At 35.3% G+C, this 25,750-nt stretch overlaps 1 protein-coding gene across 5 annotated transcripts in view; it reads right to left on the bottom strand.

Annotated features, from left to right (window-relative positions):
- Positions 1–25,750, bottom strand: part of COL21A1 (collagen type XXI alpha 1 chain) — a 190,004-nt gene that overhangs the window by 38,215 nt on the left and 126,039 nt on the right. For 4 of the 5 annotated variants that reach the window (XM_080389895.1, XM_080389898.1, XM_080389896.1 and 1 more), the window contains 8 exons: positions 20,761–20,805; positions 20,326–20,379; positions 11,775–11,828; positions 10,448–10,501; positions 9,859–9,930; positions 4,972–5,007; positions 4,229–4,273; positions 2,095–2,127 (listed from right to left, as the gene is read on the bottom strand). In XM_080389895.1, the coding sequence (XP_080246021.1) occupies positions 2,095–2,127; positions 4,229–4,273; positions 4,972–5,007; positions 9,859–9,930; positions 10,448–10,501; positions 11,775–11,828; positions 20,326–20,379; positions 20,761–20,805 (393 nt within the window). Of the gene's footprint in view, positions 1–2,090; positions 2,128–4,228; positions 4,274–4,971; positions 5,008–9,858; positions 9,931–10,447; positions 10,502–11,774; positions 11,829–20,325; positions 20,380–20,760; positions 20,806–25,750 lie in introns of all 5 variants that reach the window. The other variant, XM_080389899.1, reaches the window with a different exon arrangement.

The raw sequence follows: 25,750 nt of genomic DNA, 5'->3' as shown, positions 1-25,750 counted from the left end.
TTTTGTTTTTTTCATTTAATAGGGTCAGCAAAGCTCAGAGATAAATATACGGAGCGTGTGTAGCTGCCTGTGGCTATACTAGCAGCTCTGTGTGCTGGGATCTGAGAATCATGCTGTTTGTTCTCATAGCTAGAAGTTATTTGTTTCAGTTTTAATTACTTTTGCAGCTATGGGCTGTGTTTACTTGTGAGTTGATTTATTTGGACTAGATATTAAAGGGGCTAGAAAGCATTAAGAACCAGTGAAATATTGGGAAAATGGCATCTACTGTAGGAAAACATTACAGGCAAGAAGCCAGTATGAAAACACCAGGACAAAACTATGGAAGCATCAGCACAACTGCCTGCAGAACATGCCAAAAAGCAAATGAAACTGCTGAGGGAACATTTTCTGCTGTATATCTTGGTTTTGTAATGCTTAGCCACATCCCATGTGTGGCCTTGTTTGTAGACACTTGCTGTTGGAAAAGAAAATAATAAAAAAAAAAAAAAAAAGGAAGAGAGCTTAATAAGTGCTGAGAATTACAGACTGAAAGGATTTTTTCTTGAGGACATAGTCTAACAAAAGACAACATATTTTATAAAAATAGAAAATAAACTAATTTTATAGGTCTGATAAGTGAACACAATAACATCACTATATCTTAGCATATAACAAAAATATTATTAAAAGGATTTTCCAGAAGAAATATATGATGTCCATGATGTACAATATTTAAAAAGGCCAGTTCAATAGTGTATAAGGAAGCTTTTGCCAATTTTGGCAATGATTTAGCAAAACATCTATAAGCCAAACTGTAGATTTAAGTATTTCATAGAACCACAGCAGCATATAGGGTGATTTATATGCATAAATATGTAAAGTTATTTAATTATCAGAATTGAGCTTCCAACTAATATGTCCAGTTACTGATATGCAACAATACTTTCATGAAAAAGGGTTGAACAAAGAAATCTCTAGATAAAGTTGAAATATGTTAATGGGATGGTGTATACCCTGATTTAACAAAATATTGGGATAAAAAAATAGCTGACAAAGTTAATCTTTTAAATACCAATTTTTAAACTACATGCAACACAAAAATTAAAAGGTTTGGCCATAAAGGTATCTACGTTTGCCAAACACAGGGGAAAAAAAAAAAAAAAAAAAGACGGGACTTCTAAAAATATCAGAGTAACAAATGTGCAGCTTCTGACAGACCATAAGCAGTCCAAGCAGGCTTCCCTTTATGCCCAAGTTTCAGGCTGAGTTGAATTATTTCTGTATAAACTTAGTAGTAGAAAGAATTCTGCCTTGCATTTTCTGAGTCAGTCTCAAAGACAGAATTGTCTAACATTTTTTTTTTTTTTATAAAGGCTTCACTACATTCCTCTTCATTAGCTTTGAACTAAAGGCACACAAAGAAATCTTACTGGTGAATGTTAAAACACACAACAGTTCAGCTGTGGAAGTCCTTCCTACAAACTTTTATGGAAGCTGAAAGTACAGTGTATCAGCACAGTTCAAAAGGAATTAGGCAAATTCAAGATTGACATTAAATGTGAGGGTCTTGATCTCCAGCTTAAATGCCCCTTATTTCTTGACTGCCAAAAAAAGCGAAGGATTACAAGATCAAGGATCTTTTTTGTATATCCTGTTACATTTGTATCCTACCCTGCTATTACTGGCTGCTGCTGAACAACACAAAATTTTCTTATCAAGTATTCTGTATCTTTTCATTAATATATTTTTACTTTTCAATGAACTTAGAACCTCTAGATTTTCTTTATTTGCTCTCCAACCAGTTCCTTCCTTTGTTTTTTTTTTCTTTACTTTGGTTTGTTGTTTTTTTAAATTCTCTTAAAGTATATACTTGGCTTTAATCTTTTTTTTTTTTAATCTTTCATTTCATGAAATATATATTTTCCTATGTCCCTAACTAAAACCAATACTTCTTTCTCTTTTCTGATATTTCTTAAGTAACTTCTTTTCTGTTTCTTATAGAGATATGCGTAGAGAAATAAGACTATAAATACACATTTTACAGATCACATAATTTGCAGAAGCAGATGGAATAATTTTGTAATACTATACTTGCCATTACAAATTACTTACCTCTCCTCGTTCTCCACTCAATCCTTCTACTCCCTTCAGAAATTAATATGAAAAAAAAATTAAAAAAGCAAGTTGAGCCAAATTACTTGGAATCAAAAGTCAATATTTTTGACCTTTGTTTCCAATAATTAATTACAAATGTAAATATTTAAATATTCTCTGATTGCTAATTGTACAAAAAACCAAACTGCATATAAGGATGAAAATTGTGTATCACGGAGAATTAACACTTTAATAATACTTTTAATATATACTGAAAGGGTAAGTTGGGAATATATAATGAATATTAGAAACCTTAAATTTATTATAGACATATACACAAAACTGTATTCACTCTGCAAAAGACAAAAGACATAAAATTTTATGTTCTAGCAAAAGGAAACTCCTGATTCTACCTGTTTAATACTGTCTTACTAGACAGAAATCAAGTTCAGAACCTTTGAAATACAAATTCAGTTTGTAAGCCAGACCTTGCATGTTGGCAAATGGTTTCAGTTTCATTTCTGCCAAATGGTTCAATGGTTTTATAATGATTAAGTTCCATGGCAAGATGGCAGTTCAATGCTGCCTTTTTCGCTTTTTTGATGAACTTTTATGGGGTAGGAAATCTGTATTGTATCTTGAGAAGTCCTGGAGGCTTTAGAAACCTTGGAATGATTTAGTGCTGTCTACCATAAGTATCTGAATGACTGTTTTTTTGGTTGCTGACCAAACTAGATAAGCATAGCAAACAATTTTAGACCAAGCCTGTATTATTTCTTCAGCTTTCTCAAAAAAAAAAAAAAAAAAAAGCAACTGCAATTCAGTTGCATCATCCTATCTGAAAAAGAAGTATTTTCTTTCACTATCACTTTATTTTATTGTATGATTAAAATAATAAATATATGAAAATTTGTCCATTATTTGAAAAACAAACAAACAGAAAACATCAAAAAAACCAAAACAAAACCAAATCATAAAGTTTAATTCGTAAAATGTTAGAGTAAGGCATAACATTTGGTTAAAACCAATGACTGGCCTTCTAGTTTAAATTATTTCTTTTCAAAAATATCTGCTCAGCTCTACTACCAGACCCCTGCATGCCCCTGAGAGTGATAAAACTAGGCTAACATACAACCTAGATCTCCCGCCCGTGCTCCACTGGAATCAGCTCCTTCTGGCTAGACAGGCAGCTGTATTGGTGTCGTAATTCTGAAAAAAGCAACTGTGAGCTCCTTCCAAGTCTACTTTTAGATATGTACCTCTAACAAATACTTCTCTGTTTAGACACAACATAGATTATGACTTAACAAGTATTTATAAATACTAACAGTTATTTTCTGTGGTATAACAAGATAGCCAACTATGACACAATCGGAATACACTGGCCCAGAGTTAAAGAGAAACAACTGGATCTCACTGATTTGCAGCTGAAACAGGAAACATCTGTAATTTATGAGCACAGAATATGTCAATAAAGACCCCCAGTACAGTTTAGGAGGTAATGAACTACACGAAAGTGAAGCATGGTACATGCACAATCTTAACATCTCAAGTACCATTCTTATAACCTTTACAAAAAAGCCACTTTGTGCTGTTATCTGCATTTTATATTATGTATAATTGTTTCATGAAAATTTTCCATAATTAAGGATTTAATAAAACAATCCACAAAAACGTACTTCTGTACCGTTTCTCAATATATAGTATCCCAGAACCACAGAAACATGTAGGTTGGAAGGGACCTCCACAGGTTAAACTTCCTTTTCAGAACAGATCCAGCTAGAGCAGGCTGCTCAGTGCCCTGTCATGATCTCTGTGAGCAGCCTGCTCCAGTGTTTGATCACCCTAAGCGCAAAATGCTTTTCCCATATATCAGGTTGGGATTTTCTGCATTCAAATTTGTGTCCATTTCCTCTCATCCTTCCACTGTGCACAGCTGAGAAAAGTGTGGCTCCATCTTCTCTATATGTGTTGTATTTCTTATTTTAAAAATACTAAGGTTCTTTAAGAGGTACTTTATATAACTATATAATCATGTTATACATAAATATATTTCACCTGATGCAAATAACTATCCATGTTGATGGAAGTAATCTTAAGAAACAGATATGAATCATGGCTCTCTTGAACTAGGATCACTTTATAAAAGTACCTGTAAGCCTGGATTTCCTTGTCTTCCTTTTTCTCCTTTCAGTCCCTTCAAAAAAGCACATTTTCTTAAAATATACATTTATCTGGGAGATGTAATTAAGCTACTGAAAATAACACAAAGAGATAAACCCTAAAATCTCATCCCAAACCAGGCCAAATCAATCTGAAAAGTTATTCTACGAGAGTTCAGAGCAGAAACTGTGCAGAAGGATATAATTCCTACTCTGAACACAGGGGAATCAAGCTAGGATTTGAGTAGTGACATGATACTCCTCTTTTTCTTGTAAGTGTTACCATGACTTTTTGATAACAAGGAGGAAAATCCCACTTGTTATAATCTAGTAAGTAGGCAGAGGCCAGGTGGCATTACTTTGACTATGAGCATTTATGTGATCCCACAGTGCCTGGTGCAGGCAGGGACAGAAGCCATCCCTGGAAAGTGCTGGGTCATGTCCCAGTCCCCTAGGGCAGCAGCACAACCTACATCCCTGAGACCACGCCATTGCTAGGACCACACAGCTCTGCACCAAATGACAACAGCCTGCTCAGCCCCAGAAACACAGCCACAACTACGTCCTGGGCATACTGGGCAGTTTTCCTTGAAGAAGAGTTAGGGTGCACTGCTGCTAATTTTCAAGCAAACCTTCTGCGGAGCCCAGTCTTAAAAAAATCTCCTGAATTAACACCTAAGACTTGCATTAATAGTGTTGCCAGATGATCTCATTAGAAACAAAGTTGATATACCTGGATGCCACTTTCACCTTGGTTTCCTTTGTCCCCCTGTAAAAGAATTAAAGTCTCCATTGTAACATGATTAATCTCAAAGACATTTAGTCTGTCTTTTAATTCAACTCAGGAAATACAAGAGAAGGACCTTAATAGCTTTTATTTATACTGAATGAAAACAAATCACTTTATCTTCATGTACACAATCATTGAGAAAAGTACAGAAAGTTACATTAAGAAGTGAATCTGTCACAGAAAGAACTATCAAAAAGAAAAGCGGATACTTATCCAGCAAGTTAAAATTTAAAAAATGCAACATAATGAGATGGCAAATCCAGCAGGATTTTATCTACTCAGTGTATGGGAGTGGAGAAGATGTAGGTAGGTACTGGGGTATTTCTGATGAGTTAAAATTCTTCTGAATGCTAAGTATGCTTGCCTTCACCCACAGGGAACAGAGTATAATTTCTGTAACACTATAAACCCATTGAATGTAAATAAACATCTGTGGAGTGACTGGTAAATGGTACTTAAAAGACAAGTATCTAAATTTATCAAGTTGTTTGAACACCACCTAACTGACACTGAAGAAAAACAAGCAGCTCTTGAAAATGATTCAAGCACATTAATGACAGGGGTATAAAATATGTACTCCCAGAATGTGCCTATCTCTCTTTCTTGACTGAAAAGGAAACTTAAAGTTATAGGAGATGGCTCCTGCCCTAACTTTGACCTCTTAAATCAGTGTGACTGTTTAAATAGAAATGAATCAAAGTGTTGGGCCAAGAACATAGCAACTCATTAAACAAAAGACAGATCTGTGGGGGGTTGTGCAAGTCTGCATTTAATAAAGAGAAGAAAAAGGATGGATTTTTTTTTTATCTGTTTTGCCAGTTTTCTTGTAGGAGCCAAACGTGTGTGTTTGGTCATTTTTCAAAAAAGAGAATGTTTAATTAAATGCTAAACAGTAGTAAAGACGAGATTTTGACCATGGCAACTATTTGCCTGATAGAAAAACCCAGAACATAAAAGGTTATTTATGCCAGCTGTATTTGGTTATATTGTACTTGAATGTAAAATACACCGTTTGGTGTCAAGTTTTAAAATAAGTTATAGCTGAAAGGCTTCACTTTTACTGTTAGTTGCCCAAACTGCACTTTTTTTCCTGAATAGTTCAAAAATTTGTCGTACTTATAATTCCAGTTAACCAGCAATATATGTTCTGACTTGCATCTTCATATAAAATGAATAATGACAAAGCTTCTTCAGTTTAAAATTTAGAGAGGTTGCACACATTTTAACAAAATCTTCCTTCTTAAAATCAGTAGTCTCAGTACATGTACCTTACATGACCCATAGATATTGAAACAATATATGGTGATAATTAAACTAATTAAACTATTGTTATGACACTGATTCAACTCAAGTCACTCTTCCATTTGGCTTCAATACATTCTGAAAGCCTTAAGCCAGGAAATCTTTGTCCTTATGCTCTCTGGGAATCACTGTTTTGAAACTGGTCAGAAGACTGATTTTTCTACATCTTGTCTTGGAAAATGGAACTCAGGTTCCATCATCTCATTTAGCTAAGAGAATCTCATCTAAATTTGGATCATTCTCTAGCCTCCATCGACAGGGACTTGCTTCAGTTGTCTAAACATAGACCATTTAAGATGCTGTAGGCAACACAAGGCATCCCCATACATGTCTACTGACATCTGAAATACTCTAGCGTACCTAAGCCATCCATACATGGCTGGCATATATGACACTGGACATACAGGAAACCGGTGCCCTTCTGGAGCAGAAGGTGAAGTTTAGTAGAATTCCTCTCCATGGGGTTTTAATAAAACTTTAAATATACCACCACCCTTCTAACTTACTGCTTCTTTACCCTTCAACCTTTCTTTCCATAGTGAAGTACCTGATTCAACTCTATTTCTGTAATGTCGTTATTGGGTCTGGCTGAGATGGAGTTAACATTCCCCACGGCAGCCCCCACAGCGCTGTGCTTGTATCGGTAGCTAGAAAGGTGTTGGTAACACACCAGTGTTGTGGCTGCTGCTGAGCAGCGCTCGCACAGCACCAAGGCTGTTTCTCCAACATTCCCCCCCTCACCACCAGCAGGGTGGTGGTGGGCAAGATCCTGGGAGGGAACATAGCCAGGACAGCTGGCCCAAAGTGACCAAACAGATATTCCATACCATATGGTATCTGCTCAGCAATAAAAGGTAAGAGAAAGGAGAGGGGGGTTGCACTTAGTATTAAAACATTTGTCTTCCAGATCAACCGCTACGTATATTGAAGCCCTACTTCCCAGAAAGTGGTTAGACATCACCTGTTAATAGGAAGTAGAGAATAAATCTGTTGTTTTCCTTTGTTTCTGTGCATGGCTTTTGCTTTATTAAACTACCTTTTAATATTAACTCACAATTCTTTTTACCCATTTTCTCCCCTCTCTGTCCTGCTGAGGAGGCACTTGGTGGGCACCTGGTGTCAAGCCAAGGTCAGTTCCCACAGACTCCTTTAGATGAAGGGCTTCATCCTTCAGTGATCCTCTACATGGCTGGTAACACTGCACAGATGAATTTTGAGTTTTTACTGACTGTTTATTTCTATCTGACACCCTACCTGAGCTTCCTTTGCTTTTACAAGATTTCCTGTTTATTCTGAAATCTGTAATTTGAATATGTAATGGAGGAATTTTTGCCCTAGTTGGGACTTTAGTATTTCCCAGGAAACACTGCTAGATTTTCAACAGAAGTGTCAGATACATTACCTAAACACACTTAATTTATTTTTACATAATTTTTGCTATACATTTAAATTTTAAATTATTATTGAATCAGTTTAAATAAGATTTTAAATTTGATTTAACTTCATAATTTGTGTTAATTTAATTAAAGTAACACTACACTTTTAAACTTAAAATTTAAATTTAAATATTGAATTTGGGCTGATAGCAAATATAGCAACATTTTTAGTCTTGACAACTTGCTCCTTGACTAAATACCTAGTTTGAACAGTTGCAAGTAAAGCTTGTTAGTTATAATAAACTATATCCTAAGGAAACAAGTCTATCTGTTACATGACATCAGATCACATATATTGCTCCAAGGAAACAGTATAACAATTAAATAAGCTTTATACTTGTATATGCCAATGAAGAAACTCACTGCAAAAAAAAATATCGTCATGTTTTCCCATAAAAATACAATTAAAAACCGAAACATTATCTTACAAAGCAATGAAACATTTAAATTTTCAGGATGCACATATCATTGCTTTAAAAGTGCCCAGAATAAAGAAATCTTAATTAAAATTTAGACTAAAAATGTAATGGATACAAATCAGAGCTTTAATTATAATTAGAATTCTTTGATTTACAGCAATGGAAATAATTTTACTTTAACCACTTTCGAACCATGACAGCTGATAAGTGTTCAACCCTGAAATTCTCCTCAAATCATGTTATTGACGATTACAGTAAATGGTTTCTCCCCAGCTGTTTCAAATAAACATGTAGCATTTCCTTCACATAAATTTAACTAATAGCATATGTAAAATATAAATTCTTGGTCTTGCTCTGTTTCTTCATTAAGTTACACAGAAGAAAGGGGCTTGCTGTCCTGAAAAAACATCATCTAGAATACACAACTCTGTTAAGTCCTTTGCAGATACCCACAGGTTACAAAGAGTAATGATTTTCAGGTTCTCAAATCCCATTCTGTATTCAAACCATAGCTTATTTTTCCACAACAGACTCAGTTCACTCCAATGAATTCTGTGAGTTGTAGCAAGATAAAAATAAGTCAATATTTTAAAACAAGAAATATTCTAGGGGCTTTCCAGTTTCCAGTCAAATAAGAAGTTCTGTCTTATGGGCTGAGACAAAGCTGAGAGGTTTCAACCACACAGGAGACTTTTAGTAGAATGCTGTCATCTTATAGAAGAAAATCTCTAGGAAAGCATTTAATATAATGTTAGTTACAGCTTTAAGTTATGCAAAAAGCTGCGTTCTTCTATTTCAAAACATATCAAAGAACAATATTGCCTATAATCTTTTCAATCTGGGACTCCTTAAAGTCATGTGACTGTCAGAAAATCCTACATACCTTCACTTTAAAAATAAGGATGACTACCCTGGTAAGTCAAACACCAATATGAAATTTTACAGTGTGTTCACAAACAGTTCTTCAGCAACCACGTCTATAGCAGTGTTTGATAAACGTGAGCCTGCACTAAGAGATGCTGAGATCCTTGAAAGCAAGATCTTTATGAGAACTCAGTTTGCAAGAGGAATAAACATGGGTTCACCTGAAAGGAAGAAATAATTTTCAACCGGTACAGTAGAAGTAGGATCCATCTAACCTGACTTTTGCCATCTAAAATGTCAACGTTTAATTTAGCTGCCTAGGCTTCACTTACAGTCAAAGAAAGGTGTAGAGATGTGAATTAATGACTCCCCAGAATGCTCAGACTCTCTCAGCTAAATATGGAGAGAACCTGGACAGCTTGGTTAGATCAGGTAACTCTTAATGGCTGAGGCCAACTGAGCTGAATCTGTCCCCGCTGCCTAGGGTCAACTGCTCCACAAAAGACTTTGTACAACAGACTTTATAGATGCAGCACTTGCTATAAGATATAAGAGTAAGTAAATATAGAATCATGGATCATATCATTACACACTGCAATTCATAATGGAAATTTCATTAACACTTTTGTCTCAGTATTTTATGTTAAGTTTCTCCTTTTTGGCCATTCTCTCCTCCCTATGGAAAATGATTGTTTTTCTAAAGAATGGGCATTCCAAAATATACCAACTATTCTCTAATAATAATGATCACTTATGGGAAAAGCCCTTTTAAAAGATGCAATTAATGTAAAACTGGGGAAAATACTTACCTTTATACCCTGGGTACCAGGAATGCCTGGGTAGCCTGGTTCACCTGGAGCACCTGGTACTCCTAGTTCTCCCTGAGTAATACAATAGCTCTGTGTCAGTGATGTGCTGAAAAAACATATACTGCATTTTTCTCAAGGTCACATGATATGCTTTGGCTACGGCATTTTGAAATTTTATAACTGAGCATGACTGAAAAGCCTGGAGAATCTGTTAAGAGGTGTTAAACACAGAGAACACACAAAAGGAACTCCTAATTCTTAATCTCATTTTTCCAGTATCCATCTTCTTTAATTGCCCTTTAATACAGATGACGCTGATTTTTCAAAATTACACAAATAAAACTGTCTGAAGTAATGGCAATGTTTGCAGTTTTGAACTTCATGAACAGTTGATTTACACTGCTTAAAATCTGGTATAAAATTAGTAAAAATAAGCTATCAAATGGATTCTGATGCAATTTTATGTTAACTACCACTTTATTTTGAAACTGTCTTGTGACTAATCATGGAAAATCATGGAAAATCAGCAAATCATGGAAAAGTAAAGCAGTCCCTTCTTTAACTAGAATACCTCCAGATTCATATTTACCTTGGCTCCTGATGATCCTGGTTTCCCCTGTATTCCAGGTTCACCTTTATCACCCTATATAACAATATAAAAGTGTGACTGACATATCAGTATCTTTTGTCAGATGTTGTTTGACTAGCAAATGTAAACATACACCGCTGGGAAATCGGTCCTTATGGGAAACCTGAAGTTTCAATTTCTCTAAGGAAAGAATAGATACTGATGACAAAGTGTGATTTGCCAGCCTCTGCTCACTTGTCCCTTCCCCACTTGCCAAATATCCCTTGCCCAGTCACACCATGTTTGTGTGTACTGATTTCATATTTCCACCATCTTACTTAATAAAACTCTGAGACTCCTTCAACCCGTCTGAGCCAATATATTTATTTATGGTTTGTTTTTTATTGTAGCCTATGGAATTAGGCATATATTCAGCATGAGGATTTTCATTAAAATTTAAGAATTATTATTTCATGGTGCTCTTCTGTAGGAATGAGCTTATTAAGAATGATTCTGTAAGAATCAACTTATATTCAGAATGACAGATAAATATACAAAACAACAGCACTTTTCACAAAGGAAAATAAAGCTAATTAATTTTAAGTCATTTCATAGGTATTCAATCTTCTTGACCATAGCAAACATCAACACGTTAAAAAATGTTACCTTCAGCATACAATTTTAAATCAATAGATACGTAATTTTGAATATAAAATAATGTATGGGTGGAAAAGCAGTTAAATGTAAATACAAAGCTTGGGAAATGAATAAAATATTCCTAAATATTCTCTAGGACATACCATTGAGTGCTCACCGGCCAAAATTCCTCTTGGATTAAATTAAAAGGTTACACTAACAGATCTGGATTTTTAGTATCTATTTTAGTTTCTGAGAGCATGGGTCAAATTAATTCTTGCTGTAGCTGCAGTGTAATCAATAAAGTCACATCTGAAATATATTTGGCTCCTCGGGTGGAAAAAGCAGCACGTAACATTATTTAACACAATTAAAATATAAATAAATATAACATGGGCAGAAAGTTCTGATGTATACTAAGAATTATCTGGCTCCCAGCACTGCAGAACATTTTCCAGAACTGCAAAGCTGAAACAAAGTCTCATGACTATTTCTGCAATTGTTCCAAACCTCATGGGATGACAGGCACCATTTCCGGAGCTATATTACGCTCTATTAAGGCTGAACTATCATATAAGGTAATATAGGGAAAATGATACATCTACTCACCAATGTTCAATATATCAAAAAAATAGGTGCAAAATCCTGGCATTTTTTAATCCATAAAGCAGTCATTTAGCAAAACCACAAGGAAATAAACACAAACACTTACCTTAGGCCCAGGAGCTCCAGGCAGGCCAAATGAGCCTTCTGGTCCCATCAAACCCTATGTATTTGTGAAAAAGGCAGAGATATTTTTGTACTAAGCTAGAGAAATAATGGCTTCAGTATAGTGTATTAGCATTATTAGTATTATTAGTATCATATTTCTACAGTGAAATAAATAAGATAGGAAATATAATGTCTTCCATCACATTACTATACAGGCTGTAACTCTGATACAGCACAGTGGGTTATTTAGATCTTCTATGGCCAAAGGAAGGGCTACTGTGCAGTAGGAAAAAAAAGATGCAGGAAAAAAGCACAATGCTGACATGAAATGCTCCTGAGAGAAAAAAATCTGCAACTCAAAACCCCATCTGTGTGATCTAATCTTAAACTTATCTTTAATGTGTCCTTAGCTATAATTGAAAGTGACACAAGAGTTTCTCAGTTTCCATTTAGGTTTTCCAAAACCAGCAAAAGTATATGTGGCATTTCATAATTCTCTTCCTTCTTTCTGACTGTGTGTCCCTCAAAGGTTTCCATGCTTTGACTCCTTTTGCAAACTTTGTGGAGATTTATGGGGAGCGGTTAACTTTGAGGCCACATCTTTGCACCTTCTGCATAATCTTGAGGATCAAACTGTTCATTCAAGAATTCAATAGCTTCTGCCATTTCAGACCATGACACTTCAGCACATGTACAAAGCCAGATCACACAATTGCCAAAACAGTCCCTTGGTTTCCTCTCATGGAAATGTCTTGATAAAGGCATGTTTAGTTGTCTTTGTTCCACATCTTAAATAAGAGCTAAAGGCTGTTAAACCATCAAATGGCTGCTTTTCTTAATTTCTGTTTAAAGCTACTCTCAAGTATACATCAGAAAAAGATCTTTTTTCAAAAGTATACTTTCCAGGAAGGAATTCCCATTTATAGTATTTTCCACATCTGTTGTTAATATATGTCTTTCTCACCACTTCATCTCATTTCTCTTTGACTGTAGAACTGCATGCATCAATAAAAACAATATATAATTTTTGTTTTATTTGGACTTGCATATATACTCTGAAATCAGATCTGCTACAAGAATGTACTGAAGACAGAGCATAAAATAAAAGCATAATAATACAGAAAGTCAAACAACGAAATAAGGCCTGGAAATCTAACTTGTCAGAGATTAAGTTTTATCAATGATTCTAACTGGTAGTATTTTCAGAAACTACTGTCGTTGTTGTTATTTAATCTTTGCTTTCATATAGATAAAAATGACCACATTACATTTAGTACTAAATGTTAGGAACTATTCAGTTCCATGACGTTATCTCAGACCTCCTTCAAAAGTTTAATGTGATCAAAAATAAATGTATGTCTACTGTGATATTTTACACAGACTGTAATTCAGTTTTGCCAAAGAAAATTTATAACTTTCTTTTCTAAAACTAAAAGGATGGCTTTGTTTTTGCAAATACAAGAGAAAATTCAGAATATTTGGAACAAGAAGCAATTCTCTGTACCCAGGGTTTTCAGCATTTCACCAATTTTCTGGTATTTCACCTGTGTTTTACTGTTAACCAAGGCAAGCACAGATTAACAGGTTTCTTTCCTGCTGTGTTGTAAGAAACTACTGGTCACCAAAACTTTCCATCAATAAATGTAACAACTTGCTCTTTAAGCCACAGACGGAGGTCTATGAATACAAATACATGGTATCAGTCACAAAACTAAACCTTGAGTAACTTTGCTGCCAGTTTTCCTCAGCCTCAGACTTTTGCTGTTCAGTCAGTTGCACATGAAAATTCTTCTATTAAACTTCCATTTCTCTAAAATAGCTAATAATATCATATATTCTCTTTGCTGAACTTTGCTCTGCTTGTTGTTAGCTAGATAGAAAACCAGACAGCTTACCAAAGATGATGCAGTTAATCTGGTGTAATCTATTATTTGGTAAATAAAGGTTTACTGTACCCTATGACATTTTTTTCATAATTTTGGAACAGAAATTACTAATTCCTCTCCAGATGGAGTGGAGTTTCTGAGATCTGCTTCTACTCATAACGTAAGAGACAATGCATTCCCATTAACCATTTGCTTACGGCCTATGTTCAGCTTTGTTACAGCAAGAGTAAGAAAATATTAATTTGGTTTTGGAACCTAAACTTGGTTATATTAAGACTGTCTTAATTCACTTACACATCAGGTCTGCTTCTTCAATTTTTCTCTTTTTATTTACATAGCAAAATAAGGTTTTATTAATTTTCATTTAACTGTAATGCTTAATTCAATTTGGTTGGTTTAAATCAAATTTCATGTTATCTATTGACCTCCTCACTTCTGAAATACAACTCTCTTCATTATGTGATCTCTTTTGCATTCCTTGAGGGCTACCTTCCTTTTCCAAAAACAATTGTGAAATTATTTTCTTCTCCTTGGATTCTTGTTCTGTGCTCATTACTAGCACATTAATCAGTAGAGAAAAGTAAGCACAAGCTTTGGGAGGGATGGTGGGAAGGGATGAGAAATATGACTGGGGGATTTCTGGCTCCTTTCACATTGCCAGCTAAGCGTAGCCCTGTGTTTCAAGTCATGTAACATGCTGTGAGCCTACCCTCCACCAGCTCCACCCTAGATCCTTTCTAGTTTATGCCCACACCAGTCCTTGGATTGTAGAAGTGGTAATCATAAATCATCAGAAGTTCATCACAAATGTCCCTTATTCATTTTATCTTATACAAAGTGGAGATACTATGTGTACAGAAGAGCTTTTATTATTTTTTTTTAATCAGGTATGTGTACATATCCACATTGATATGCAAACATATACTAGAGAAGGCAAATCAGAACATAGGTTTAGTATAACTAAAGGTCAGGAATACATCTGCAGGAAAGGGAGAAATAAAATCCAGTTGTCCTGGCTTCCTTTCTTGCACTTTCATTATTAGTCCATATTTAACATATTTCATTTAAAAATTACAGGAAGATGACTACAAGAAAGGTGTACACTGCAAGAAGAAAACTTTCAGATGCAATATAGGAAAAGCTTGAGAACATAATCTGAAAACTATGGCATGTAAAATTAAAAGTAAAAGAACAATTCAAAGACAAAATGTAGCATTCCTCTCTCATTTTCCAGAGCTAACACTATTTACGTGGCAGATAAATTATAATAGATTACTGTTGTTGGCAATGTAATAGGGATAGTTATTACTGAAGAAGAACTTGTTACTAAGGAATTTTCCCAAGGTATTAATAGACTATCCACCAGCTTTCCATCTGTTTTTTCTGGAACAAACATATTCAGTGTGACTAATACAAGGAAAATCCCACTATCTTTTCTGGTTGAAATTCCCTAGTGCCATATAACGCATTCAAATATTCCATGCATCAATTTCCTACTTATTTTATCAGGTGACAAAAGATACATTAAATGAGTTGACAGGAAACATGAATAAATTATTTTCAAGTGTATCAAGTACCAGATGTTATTTATCTAAATATAATTTGAAGAAAACATGGTAGGTGAGTTACTGCAATAAATACGTACACTTTGGAATCCCACATGGCTTTATTATAGCTGACGTTACAGCTTTCCTGCCAGCATTTTGTTCAATTTTGCTCAGAAAGAAATGGAGAAAAAAAATTTCCATCAACAGGCACTAAAAATGATTAGAGGCACAGGTGAGAGACCAAATGTGCATGCATTACCTAGGAATAGGCACATCTGAACTTCCAGTTCAGGCAACGTTTCATCCAAATATGATCTAAACAACTGCAGTAACTGGCTGTCAAGGAAATTTATTCTTTCCAGAGAAGATCTTTAGGTGGCTGAAAAAGTCCTTTAAGATCATGAAAAGAAAACCAACCAGTGTACTTATTTTATACAAAAGGGCTTCTGGCAGGTGTAATGTAGTGGTCATGCCTGTGGTAGAGTCAGGCAAGGAAGAGCTGCTGGCTGGATGCAGGGTAGCTGCACATTGTGCAGGAAATTCTCAATGTATTGGGTGACAGAGTAGCCCAGAATTTGTAAAACCCAAAACCTGGTTTCAATCTTTCTCTCCAGGACCGCATTGATTTTAATTGATCATATATTTTGTTAAGGAACTATAAACATGGAAAAAGATGTAAGGTCTTAAATACATTTATAGACATTCATATGCCTATATATAATCTTTATTATCTGGAAACCAGAGTCAAGGTATTTTAAACCTAACTTTATTCAGAAAGCAAGACAGACACATAGCAAGCCTTGACTTACAGGGTATGTGATCATTCCTCCCTTTGGAGGTCTAAACAAATTGATTGGAGGTCTAAACTGACTGATTACAAATGAAGTCTAGCACCTGATTTAAGTGCAATTCAGATGCAAGAATAAATAGAAAGTTGGGAGTGGTCTGCAACAGATAAGTAAAGTTAGTCTACTATTCAGCCTTAAGCATTTGAAGTTCATCTACCTTCTGACTGGAGAGAAAAGGCAACCTTCACAGAAAAACTGAGAACAAATGGCCAGTGAAACCCAAGTCTTCCCACAATGGACATAACATTCTATTAAATCAGATTATCTCACCAAATAATCAACCAAAAAATCCCATACAAAATGACAAAATCCCAATAAATTTGGGGTAGAAAAAAATACAGACATACTTTCAGGGAGAGGATGGTGGGAAGTACAGAAACTGAAAGGATTTTAACTGAACTGATGCACATAATCAAAACTTCAACACTAAGACATAATAAAAACTAGCAAGGATAGAGAGGACTCATATTTAGATATGCCTTAGGCAAAGTCCAGGCTCCATTTAGCCAGGTAGGCTCATATTGTTCTTATTACCAGGAGAAACCGGAGAAGAACAGGCTCTTTCTAGAAATAAAGAGCCATCCAGCATTCACATGTGTTGTAACTGGAGCACACAGTCTTCTCTAAATCCTTTTTTGTCAGGTCTGCTGGGTGTGAGAAAAGCATGGGACTCCTAATCACCAACCTCAGAAAATCCATAAACCAAAACTGTCTCAGCTGGCCAGATGTAGGCAAAATCTGGTAAACTACATCTGACTTTGTCTTTTGGTGGTCCTCATATAGCCATGGAAAAGACATAAAGCATTACCTCTCTGTGACTTCAACGCAAATGTGTAGAACTCTAAAGGAGAGCAGACTGTATTTCCAGTTGAAAGAAAAAGAGATATAATTTTGGAACCCCATTCACTAAAATGACAACATGAACAAATTTTCCAGTCCTGATTCGATATTCTGAAGTGACTGAGAATGTCTGACATCATGTTCAAGACTCATATGTGACTCAGATATCTGACAATAACTGCTCTGTCTTCCATGAAAAGAAGAAAAACCCTTTCATTACTTTGCTTGGGGATGAAAACGATCATGTTTTCAGTCACTATTTGCCTATAGTGAGCTCTTAACCTGGGTTCCCCATAAATATACTCCTCCTAAATCTCTGAAATCCAATATGTCAATGTGTATTTTCTTTTTCTCTGGAGAAATAAAAGACTTCTGCTTTTGGGTACCCTTTCTGTCTTAGGAGGGAAACATGCACCAGTAACAATCTGGACAGAGAAGTGCCATACCCTGAGGAACATTCCATTCCAGCACTAGTATATGAATAACCCTTCGGATAGTAGTTATCTTCATACTCAGAAAGTTAATTTGGCATGCAGGAACATGTAGTTACACCAGACTGCATGAATCAAGACGTTCAGACATACCTGTTGCTAACCTCCATCTAAACAAGGATTGTCTTTAGAATGGGGAATGATACAGCGGGATGTAAGCCCCAAATAATTTTTATGCCACGTTCACCCTTATGTACTCTAGAAGATGTTAACCTTAACTAGGATTTTAGAGATATTCAGCAAGAAAGACAGAGGATCAAAGGGTCCACACGGAGATCCTTGGCATGCTCTTTCTTCCAAGGTTCCTGCCACCCACCAAAATGAGGCACAAGCTACCACAACAGCCTGGGTAAACGCCACTGGAGTCACTGAGAGCAGAAAAGAAAGGTCCCTTAAAAGACTATTCCTGTCCTGCAATGAGAGGTTGATACTGACAGTAAAATGGCCTTAGTGATGTGACAGTAGGCATCCTGATGACTGAGGAATGAACATCAAGCCCATTCTAGAGAGCTACTGCCTACTCTGTATTTGGCCTTGCAGATGTAAGTATGGATTTCTTTAAGTTCAGAATGAGTCATCTCCTTTTCTTCCACTTTTAACACTACAAAGTGGCATTCGAAACCCCTTTGTCTTTTGGAATGGATGAAATCCAGCCTAATGGCTGGATATCAAGAGGAAGTTCACTACTGATGAAGCATTTTCATAGGGAAAGATCCTGAAAAGAGATGGGGTAGATAAATTGAGAGAGACAATTTATGAAACTGAACAATACAATCTGTTAACAATTGCCAAAATCCAAGAACCTACAGCAACGTTCTCTCACCTGCTGTCAAAATAACAAGCTTAACACAATGGCAAGGGCAGCAGAGAAAACAGTTCACAGCTTTCATCCACAATTTGCACTCCTCAAATATGTCACTGGGCTGAAAACTTACATTTGCCATAGCCTCGTCTTTTGCTGCTGATAGGAGAAATATCACAACTTCTAACCATAGCTTCCCTATTTAGGAATAAAATGGTCAGCTCCAATTGTACCTACAATGCAGGCATCACTATCTAAGCTTCTCAGTCTCTTCTTCCATGTCATGAATGCCATCTGCTTATTTCTAATGATTTTTCTGAAGCTCTATCCAGACCATTTCCTTCTTGCTGCTACTCCAATCCCTCAGCTTTGTCCCAATAATTTCATCTACTACTTCCTTTTATTCTCCCATTTCAGGCAGAATTAATTAGAAAGGGAATTATTGCTCTGAGATTATTTTTTTTAAAAAAGTGTTTTTATGTTAGTCTCTTATTTATCAAAGCAATGCTATTAAAGCATTTGTAAGAATCTGATACTTGTTTCAAATCTTAGAAAACTCATCCCTGTTATCAAAATCAAACTAACAGACAGAGCTGGACTCAGTGAATATTTATCTTCAAAAATGGAGCAGTATCTTACAGTTCCCCATGTAATCATATTTATCCCAGTAGTAACGCTACAGAAATGCTGAAATTTCCCAATATTTTCACTGAACTCCTTTTTGGCTTCCTGAGAAACTGAAGTTCCTTCTGTTTGGACTGGGCATGGACAAGACTGTTACACGCACAATATATAGCGAATCTCAAGATGAGGCAACAAGGCAAGAAAAAAGCATGTGATCATCTTCCCATTGTTGTCACACATTAAAAAATTTGCAAATGCCATTTAGCTACAAATCAAGAAATATTATCTAATTTTTTCCCTAGCAAGTGTTACTAATTCTGTAGCCTGAATACAACTGCATAAAATCTCTTATACTACCATATGGCTGTATACACTAAGAATAAACAACAAATTTTTTAGAAGGTTAAAACTTTTTGGTCATGTAGCGCTCCACTGTGCATAGAGATAATAGCATCAGTCTTCATTCTGTACTTAATTCTCTACAGTATTTATTTTAATCTAGTAGTAATAGTATATATTGATCTGCTTGAGGTCAAATACAGGGTGCAACAGAAGTTCTTTAACTAAATGAAAAATCAGTGTAAACAGCTTATTTATGAATGCTAAGCCAATGTGTTTCTCAGGAAAGTCAGAAGCATTTTAGTGAAGAAGATAAAATATCTCATGCATTAAATGAAAATTGCAAAAAGGCATATTAACAGTGAGGATGATTAATAATGAGACCATCTAAACATTGCTGAACTTTTCAAAAGAAAAATAATATTTTTTTAAGGCAGCATTATACATCAATGTGAATATATATACACATACCTGATGAAATTCCTATTAATTAATGAAAGCTCTCTAGTTTTAAACAGCTGTCCATTTGCCTTTAAAATTTCTGGGTTTTAAAAGTCTATATATACTTGCGCCAACTTACAGAACAATTATTTTACTACTGTGATTTCTAAGGGATTATAAACAACACAGAAACCACCCTACTCGCACAGCCACAAAGATGTGGTAAGGTGGAGTGTCCAAAAAGAATCAATTATTTTTAGTTTTCTATATTCCAAAATAAAAATCTCTCTTTAAGTAGTTTGGGAATTCAGTAACCTCAGCTATTCTCAGAGTGTTTGTCAAAAGAGCACCACCACAAAAACAACCTGAAATTCATCTTCAGAAATCCATTGCATAGTGTGACAATATTTATGTCAGTCTTAGCTTTCAAAATAAATTTACATGAGTACTTTCAAAATTAATTCACAGTTAATTAATTCAGAGAGTAAATTCAGACTAACATATTTCCTGGATTTGTTCATCAAACATGCAGTCAGAAAATGATCAATTTTAAAAGAAAAGTGGGTATATAATATTTCAGGGGGAAATCAGAGATTAGATTCAGTCTGATCATCTTCGCCAGTCTGAAAATACTAGGTTGCTATTGTATTTGCCATTGCTTGTTTGCTTTTGAGAAGCAGAGAATGACAGTATCAGAATTATTTGTTCAAAATAACACCATTTTGCAAACTTACAGTATCCCCTGGTGACCCTTTTGCTCCTGGTTGACCCGGTGGTCCAATTTCACCCTATTTTTTACATAAAGAGAAGATTTCTGTGATTAATGTATGTGTAGTTAACAATTTAAATATTCTTTATTTTTATGTTGTTCAATATCTTAAATTAAGCAGATTTATTTATTTAGGATTATTTCTCAAAGTATTATGAAGTTAACTTTGTTACTTTTAAATTATTAATTCCTTCTGGAATATTGAAATTAAACCTAATGAGAGATTTTTGAACATGACTCAAAGAATTTGGAGCATGTCTCCATTCATTTGCAGCGTTATTTGATGTCCTGAATCCCCACTGTGAAAACTCTTCTCTGAGCACAGACTGAACCCTTACTTTGGAATGGGTGTATATATATACGTACAGGTTTTAACTGTGGTTTGAACTGTTAATAATACCTTTTGTCCTTTTGCTCCTTGATTTCCAGGGATTCCAGGAATTCCCTGAGGGGGGAAAAGAAAACCTTTTAAATACATGGAATAGTTTCTCCAGAAAATAATATATAACACACACACCCCCCCTTCATGTTCTCATAAATTTAGCATTTGCCATATGATTTGTGTTCAGAAATGGTCAGGAAATAGAAAATTAAAAAAAAAAAAAAAAAAAAAACCACAAGGAAACAAGAACTATTCGATCTGGGGATACAGTGAAACACTAATGTTCACTCACTCCCCAGTGCTTTCACGCCAGGAGTCCATGTCTGCTGCTGGGTAGGCTTACATACTCCCAGGTGCCCACCAAGGGCTTCAGTGCTTTACTGAAAACCCTGACACAGGGAAAGAAACCACTTTTCATTATCCGTAAGAATTTCCACATAAGTGAGAGCAAAAGTCCCGGTCAATAGAACTATGAGTATGACAAATTCTGTTTTCCTAAAATACAGCAACTGGAACAACACAAGAGAGAACTACAATTGTATTTGATGTATGCTAGCTTCCACCTCCATAAATACTTGAAGACCTCTTGTCATTTCCTCAGCATCATTGCACATTTAACTCTACAGTCTCCTCGGTTTTCATACAGTGATCAGTTAATTTAACACCATTCTATTTTAAAACAGAACTCCACATATACTTGAAACTGTAGTCTACATTCAGTTAATCTACTTTTTTCTCTCAAGTAAAACTACTCAAATTTATTGGACAGACACTGTTCTTGTACCCTGATTAATCTGCAGCAAGATTGTGGCTTACAGACTTTGCGTTTTCATCTAATATTGAAATAAATATGCTGCAGTGGAAACCAGAGCACTGTTCTAGACACCACCAAAACAAATGCATTCTGTGGGAAAAAAATTTAACATGAATATAACAACCAGGAATAACCTGATAGTTTCCATATGGATTACATCTGTGCAATGCTGGCTTGGAAAAGATAGTTCCATTGTTTTGCACTTTACACCCAGCTTCTAGTTAATAATGAGCCCATCAAGCAGAAACAGTTCATTGGCCAATGGCACATGAGTTAACAATTACATCTTGAGCATTTTACAGATCATCAAAATTCCAATGTACCTATCATTAAAAGAAGAGATCAAAGAATATAACAAAAAAAAACCTGGAACACAATGCTTCACTCTGAGACTTCTACTCACATTGTATAGCATAACTCTTCTTGCTAAACTTATGTCCAAAACCACCTTAGATCTTTTGCACAAAGAGATGGGAAACAGGGATATTTATTTATCATCACATTTAGGAAATTCCAGACCTGTCCATGAGTTCTCAGTATAATTATTTAACAGTTAATTTCTGTAGCAGTAAAATATAAAACTGAATTATAAAGACCTGTATCTGTAATACAAAACAGGATTTCACACATGCTGAAAAACCTCCCACTAGGCAGCAACCCTCTTGTACTGAAGGGAGATACCAAAGCCTTCCATGGTTACATTTCCATGCTATTTGCAGGGCTAAGAGAAGATGGTTTCACATAATTGTCCAACACAGCATTTACATCCAACACAACAATTCACCATTATATAAGCATGCCTAAATGAAGAAACAATATCCCACTGAGCTGTGTTGAACTTCCTTGGCTAAAAGAAATTGTCGATACATTTAACTTTACATCAGTGGCAAAGAAAGATAAAACTCAAACAATAATTGTAAAACTAAGTCATATTTCCTTTTTTTCAAATCTGTCTTTTCTTCTGATTAACTCTGCACTACTGAAGTACATGGAACTTGGGCTCTTACTTCAGTGGAAGCTGGTCCAGACCCTTAACATCCTCTTAGAGCTCATTGACATTCACTCAGCTAAGAAAGAATCTATCACTTATGCTGATGTGAGTGATTCCCAGAGTGGAAGATTTTCAGTTATTCTCCACACGTCAGTTGGCACAAGAGGAGAAGAATGAAGTGGCTAATTTGGTCATAAAGAATGAGTTTTTCCCATGGGATTTATTTTTATGTATAGCTTCCATGGTTCAGAAATTACAAAACCTAATTTCTGTAGGATCAGCTCCAGGACACCTAAAAAAATTAAATTTGGCTTCCTTCTCATTATCTATTCCCAATCTATTATTTCCTTTTACATGGATGATCTCTGGTTATGCCAATTAGAATTATTTGCACTTTCCCAAAAGACAAGGTTAAAAAGTAGTATAAATATCCCAAGTTTCTTCCCTAAATTCTAGGTCAAAAGTCAAACCAAGCTTTGGAAATGTGTCGTGTTCCTAAACAGAGCTTTCACATGCAGTACAAATCATCAGAATCTGACCTGTTTGTCCACTACGAGTAATAAGGCACTTTTAATAGGAAGTTATATTTAATAGGGTAACATAAAAGTAAACTATCAAAGAAACCTTACTCTAATTGTCAAAATTATCAAAAATGTATTCTTACTTTAAAGCATGAGGTGAAGCAACTAGTTTTACTCCCATTTGTATGACAAAAATGTAACTTTTGTGAAGAGTATATTGCAACTAAAGTTATCACAAATGTCTGTGTTTAATCAAAATTAATATGAAACAGATTCATCATGCAATTTTCTACCACTAAGGGAAACACAATGTTTGGAACTACTACAGATGGGAAAACTGCCACCCACTGGGAGTAATAGAATCAATGCTATGGAATAATTCATGAGTCACTGGCCTGTGGAAAAAAATTTCCTTCGGGGATGTCCTTTGCAAAGCTATCAAGCAACATTTTGTTCATATTAAATAAGAAAAAAAAATGTAATTATAGATTTTCTTTGTCTTTCTAGAAACTTGTTTTAAATGGTTTGTATTTATCATATATGCAGTTATAATGCCAATGAAAAAGGATTACATTTCTAGCCAGAACAGCTAAAAATCAAAGTATCTACTGTGCTTTAGTCATTTCTGTCTTTACATGTTGGACCTTCTTACATTTCTGAATCAGTTAATTTGTTCTCCTTCTTTTATATCAAATTTCATGTAAGGTTTATTAATCATTTCTTCATATTTAAAAATGAAGTTTATTGCAAGCCTTACCATTGCCTTAGTTCTTTCAGCATCATCAGTCTGACTTTCTCAATTACCTTTATTTCATTCAAATGTCTTCCTCCTTTCACTGAAAACTTCCTTTAAACAGGAAGTTTTCCCTAACACCATAAAAGCCTGTGATACTATTTTTTTATCCTTAATCAGAAAATACTATAATCACATGAAATTTAAGGCCAGCAAGATAGCCTAGTAAACCTAATTCCTTGGTTGAAAATCATGTCTAATCTAAAGAGTCTCAACTGCAGTTTTATTACACACTGCTGCACTTGTGCCTAAAAACTAATGTGATCATGTATCAGTCCAGCAGCTAACCAAGATTTGTTACGTATTGAGTCCCTGCTGTCTTTGCACTTTATTCAGCCTCCTTTGCCTGTTTAATCCCTTCTCTTTCACCCTGTGTTACATATGTGTACCTAGAAGCCTGTCAGCTTTCCAAGCTCTTGCTACAGACCTGGGGAGGCTTTGCAGAGTACCCCCAAGATCTAAAGTGACACTTAAATGCCATGTAGGTAACTCAAATTGCCTCTGGCGCCACTGAAGGTGCTGTGGAATAGCTGATCTACCCTTTGAAAAAGATGGTGGTGTGCTCTAAGTACTGTGTTGTATGTGCCAGATGTTGCAGTTGCGCTCATACATCTCAAATGGCTCTTGGAGTCAATGCTTAGGCAACCAAATCCCACGTCTCATTCTCTGGAGCAAAACTTATCTCTTTTTCTTTGCTTTTCTTGTTAGTATATGCCTGGTGTGATAGACCTCTATAGGCTCATATAGCAAAAGCTTCTGACGAAGTCTTCACATTGGCTAGGAATCACAAGACGTATAGGTGTGAATTAGGATATCCAAAGGTAAAGGGAGCTATGGCTATGCTTTTCTTGCAAGAAATAGCAATGCTCAGCCATGGGTCTCACCACTTCATCACAGAATGAAGCTCATCTGGGTATGTAATTAAATCCCCTGCTGCAGTCTTCCTCAGCTGCAGCCCCCACAGCTGGGACTCCAGAACACCCAAAAGCACGAATTTGTTTCTATTGTGATGATGAGCTTCAATGATGACACTTAGAAAATTCTGTATAACTATTCTTCTTTATCCCAGTTCTAGCAATTTAAATAAATCTTCCATTCTTTGATAATATCTGGCAGATATAATGGACTTAACTGTAAAAGGAACACGATTTCACAATCCCTGGAAAACCTTTCTTGTAGCTTTCATTAATCATAAAGTGTCTATTTTGTTTTGGATGATATTAAACAGCTGGATTTTTTTTCCATGCAGTTCCACAAAAAATCCATTAAGTAAATTGCCTGAGGCCTTATATACAGATCAACTAGGTGTAAGGATTTTTACTTCAGCCACAAGCTACATTTCTCAAAATATTTTTTCCCACTTTTCTAGCTAGTGTTACAGCTCATTTGTATCTCCCTCACATTTAACTTTACTCCTAAAATTAATATCTATTAGATTAATATATTCTTTATTTTCTGCTACTGTCTATAATATGCCCATCTCTTCGGTGCCTGGTAGGTCTTCGTTCTTCAGTACTGGCTGATAGCCCTAGTATGGAAAGTAGGAGTTTCTAGACTACAGATATAACAGATCAGAAAACTCTGCCTCTGGAAGATGCAAAATTATAGAGTATTTCCAAAAGCTTCTCTGTTATGAGCAAACACTATTGCAGTCAGTTTCCCAAGTAGATGGAGAGAACATGACTACAATTACCTTATTATCTTCTTTTCTTAGGGTAGGTATACAAAATTGCACTCTTTCAACATACTGCTTTAAACAGGCTCCTCACTGAATACAGTATATCTGGATTTTTTAACGTGTCAAACATTTGAGAAAAACTGTCTAGACAAATCACTACGGAAGAGTTTTTTCAAACTATCCACTCTTCTTTCAACATTAAGACAAAAAT

This window comes from Falco punctatus, assembly GCF_963210335.1.
Source record: "Falco punctatus genome assembly, chromosome: 5".
Taxonomy (NCBI): domain Eukaryota; kingdom Metazoa; phylum Chordata; class Aves; order Falconiformes; family Falconidae; genus Falco; species Falco punctatus.
The sequence above is the reverse complement of the archived record's forward strand: the minus strand, read 5'-3'. Positions and strand labels throughout refer to the sequence as shown.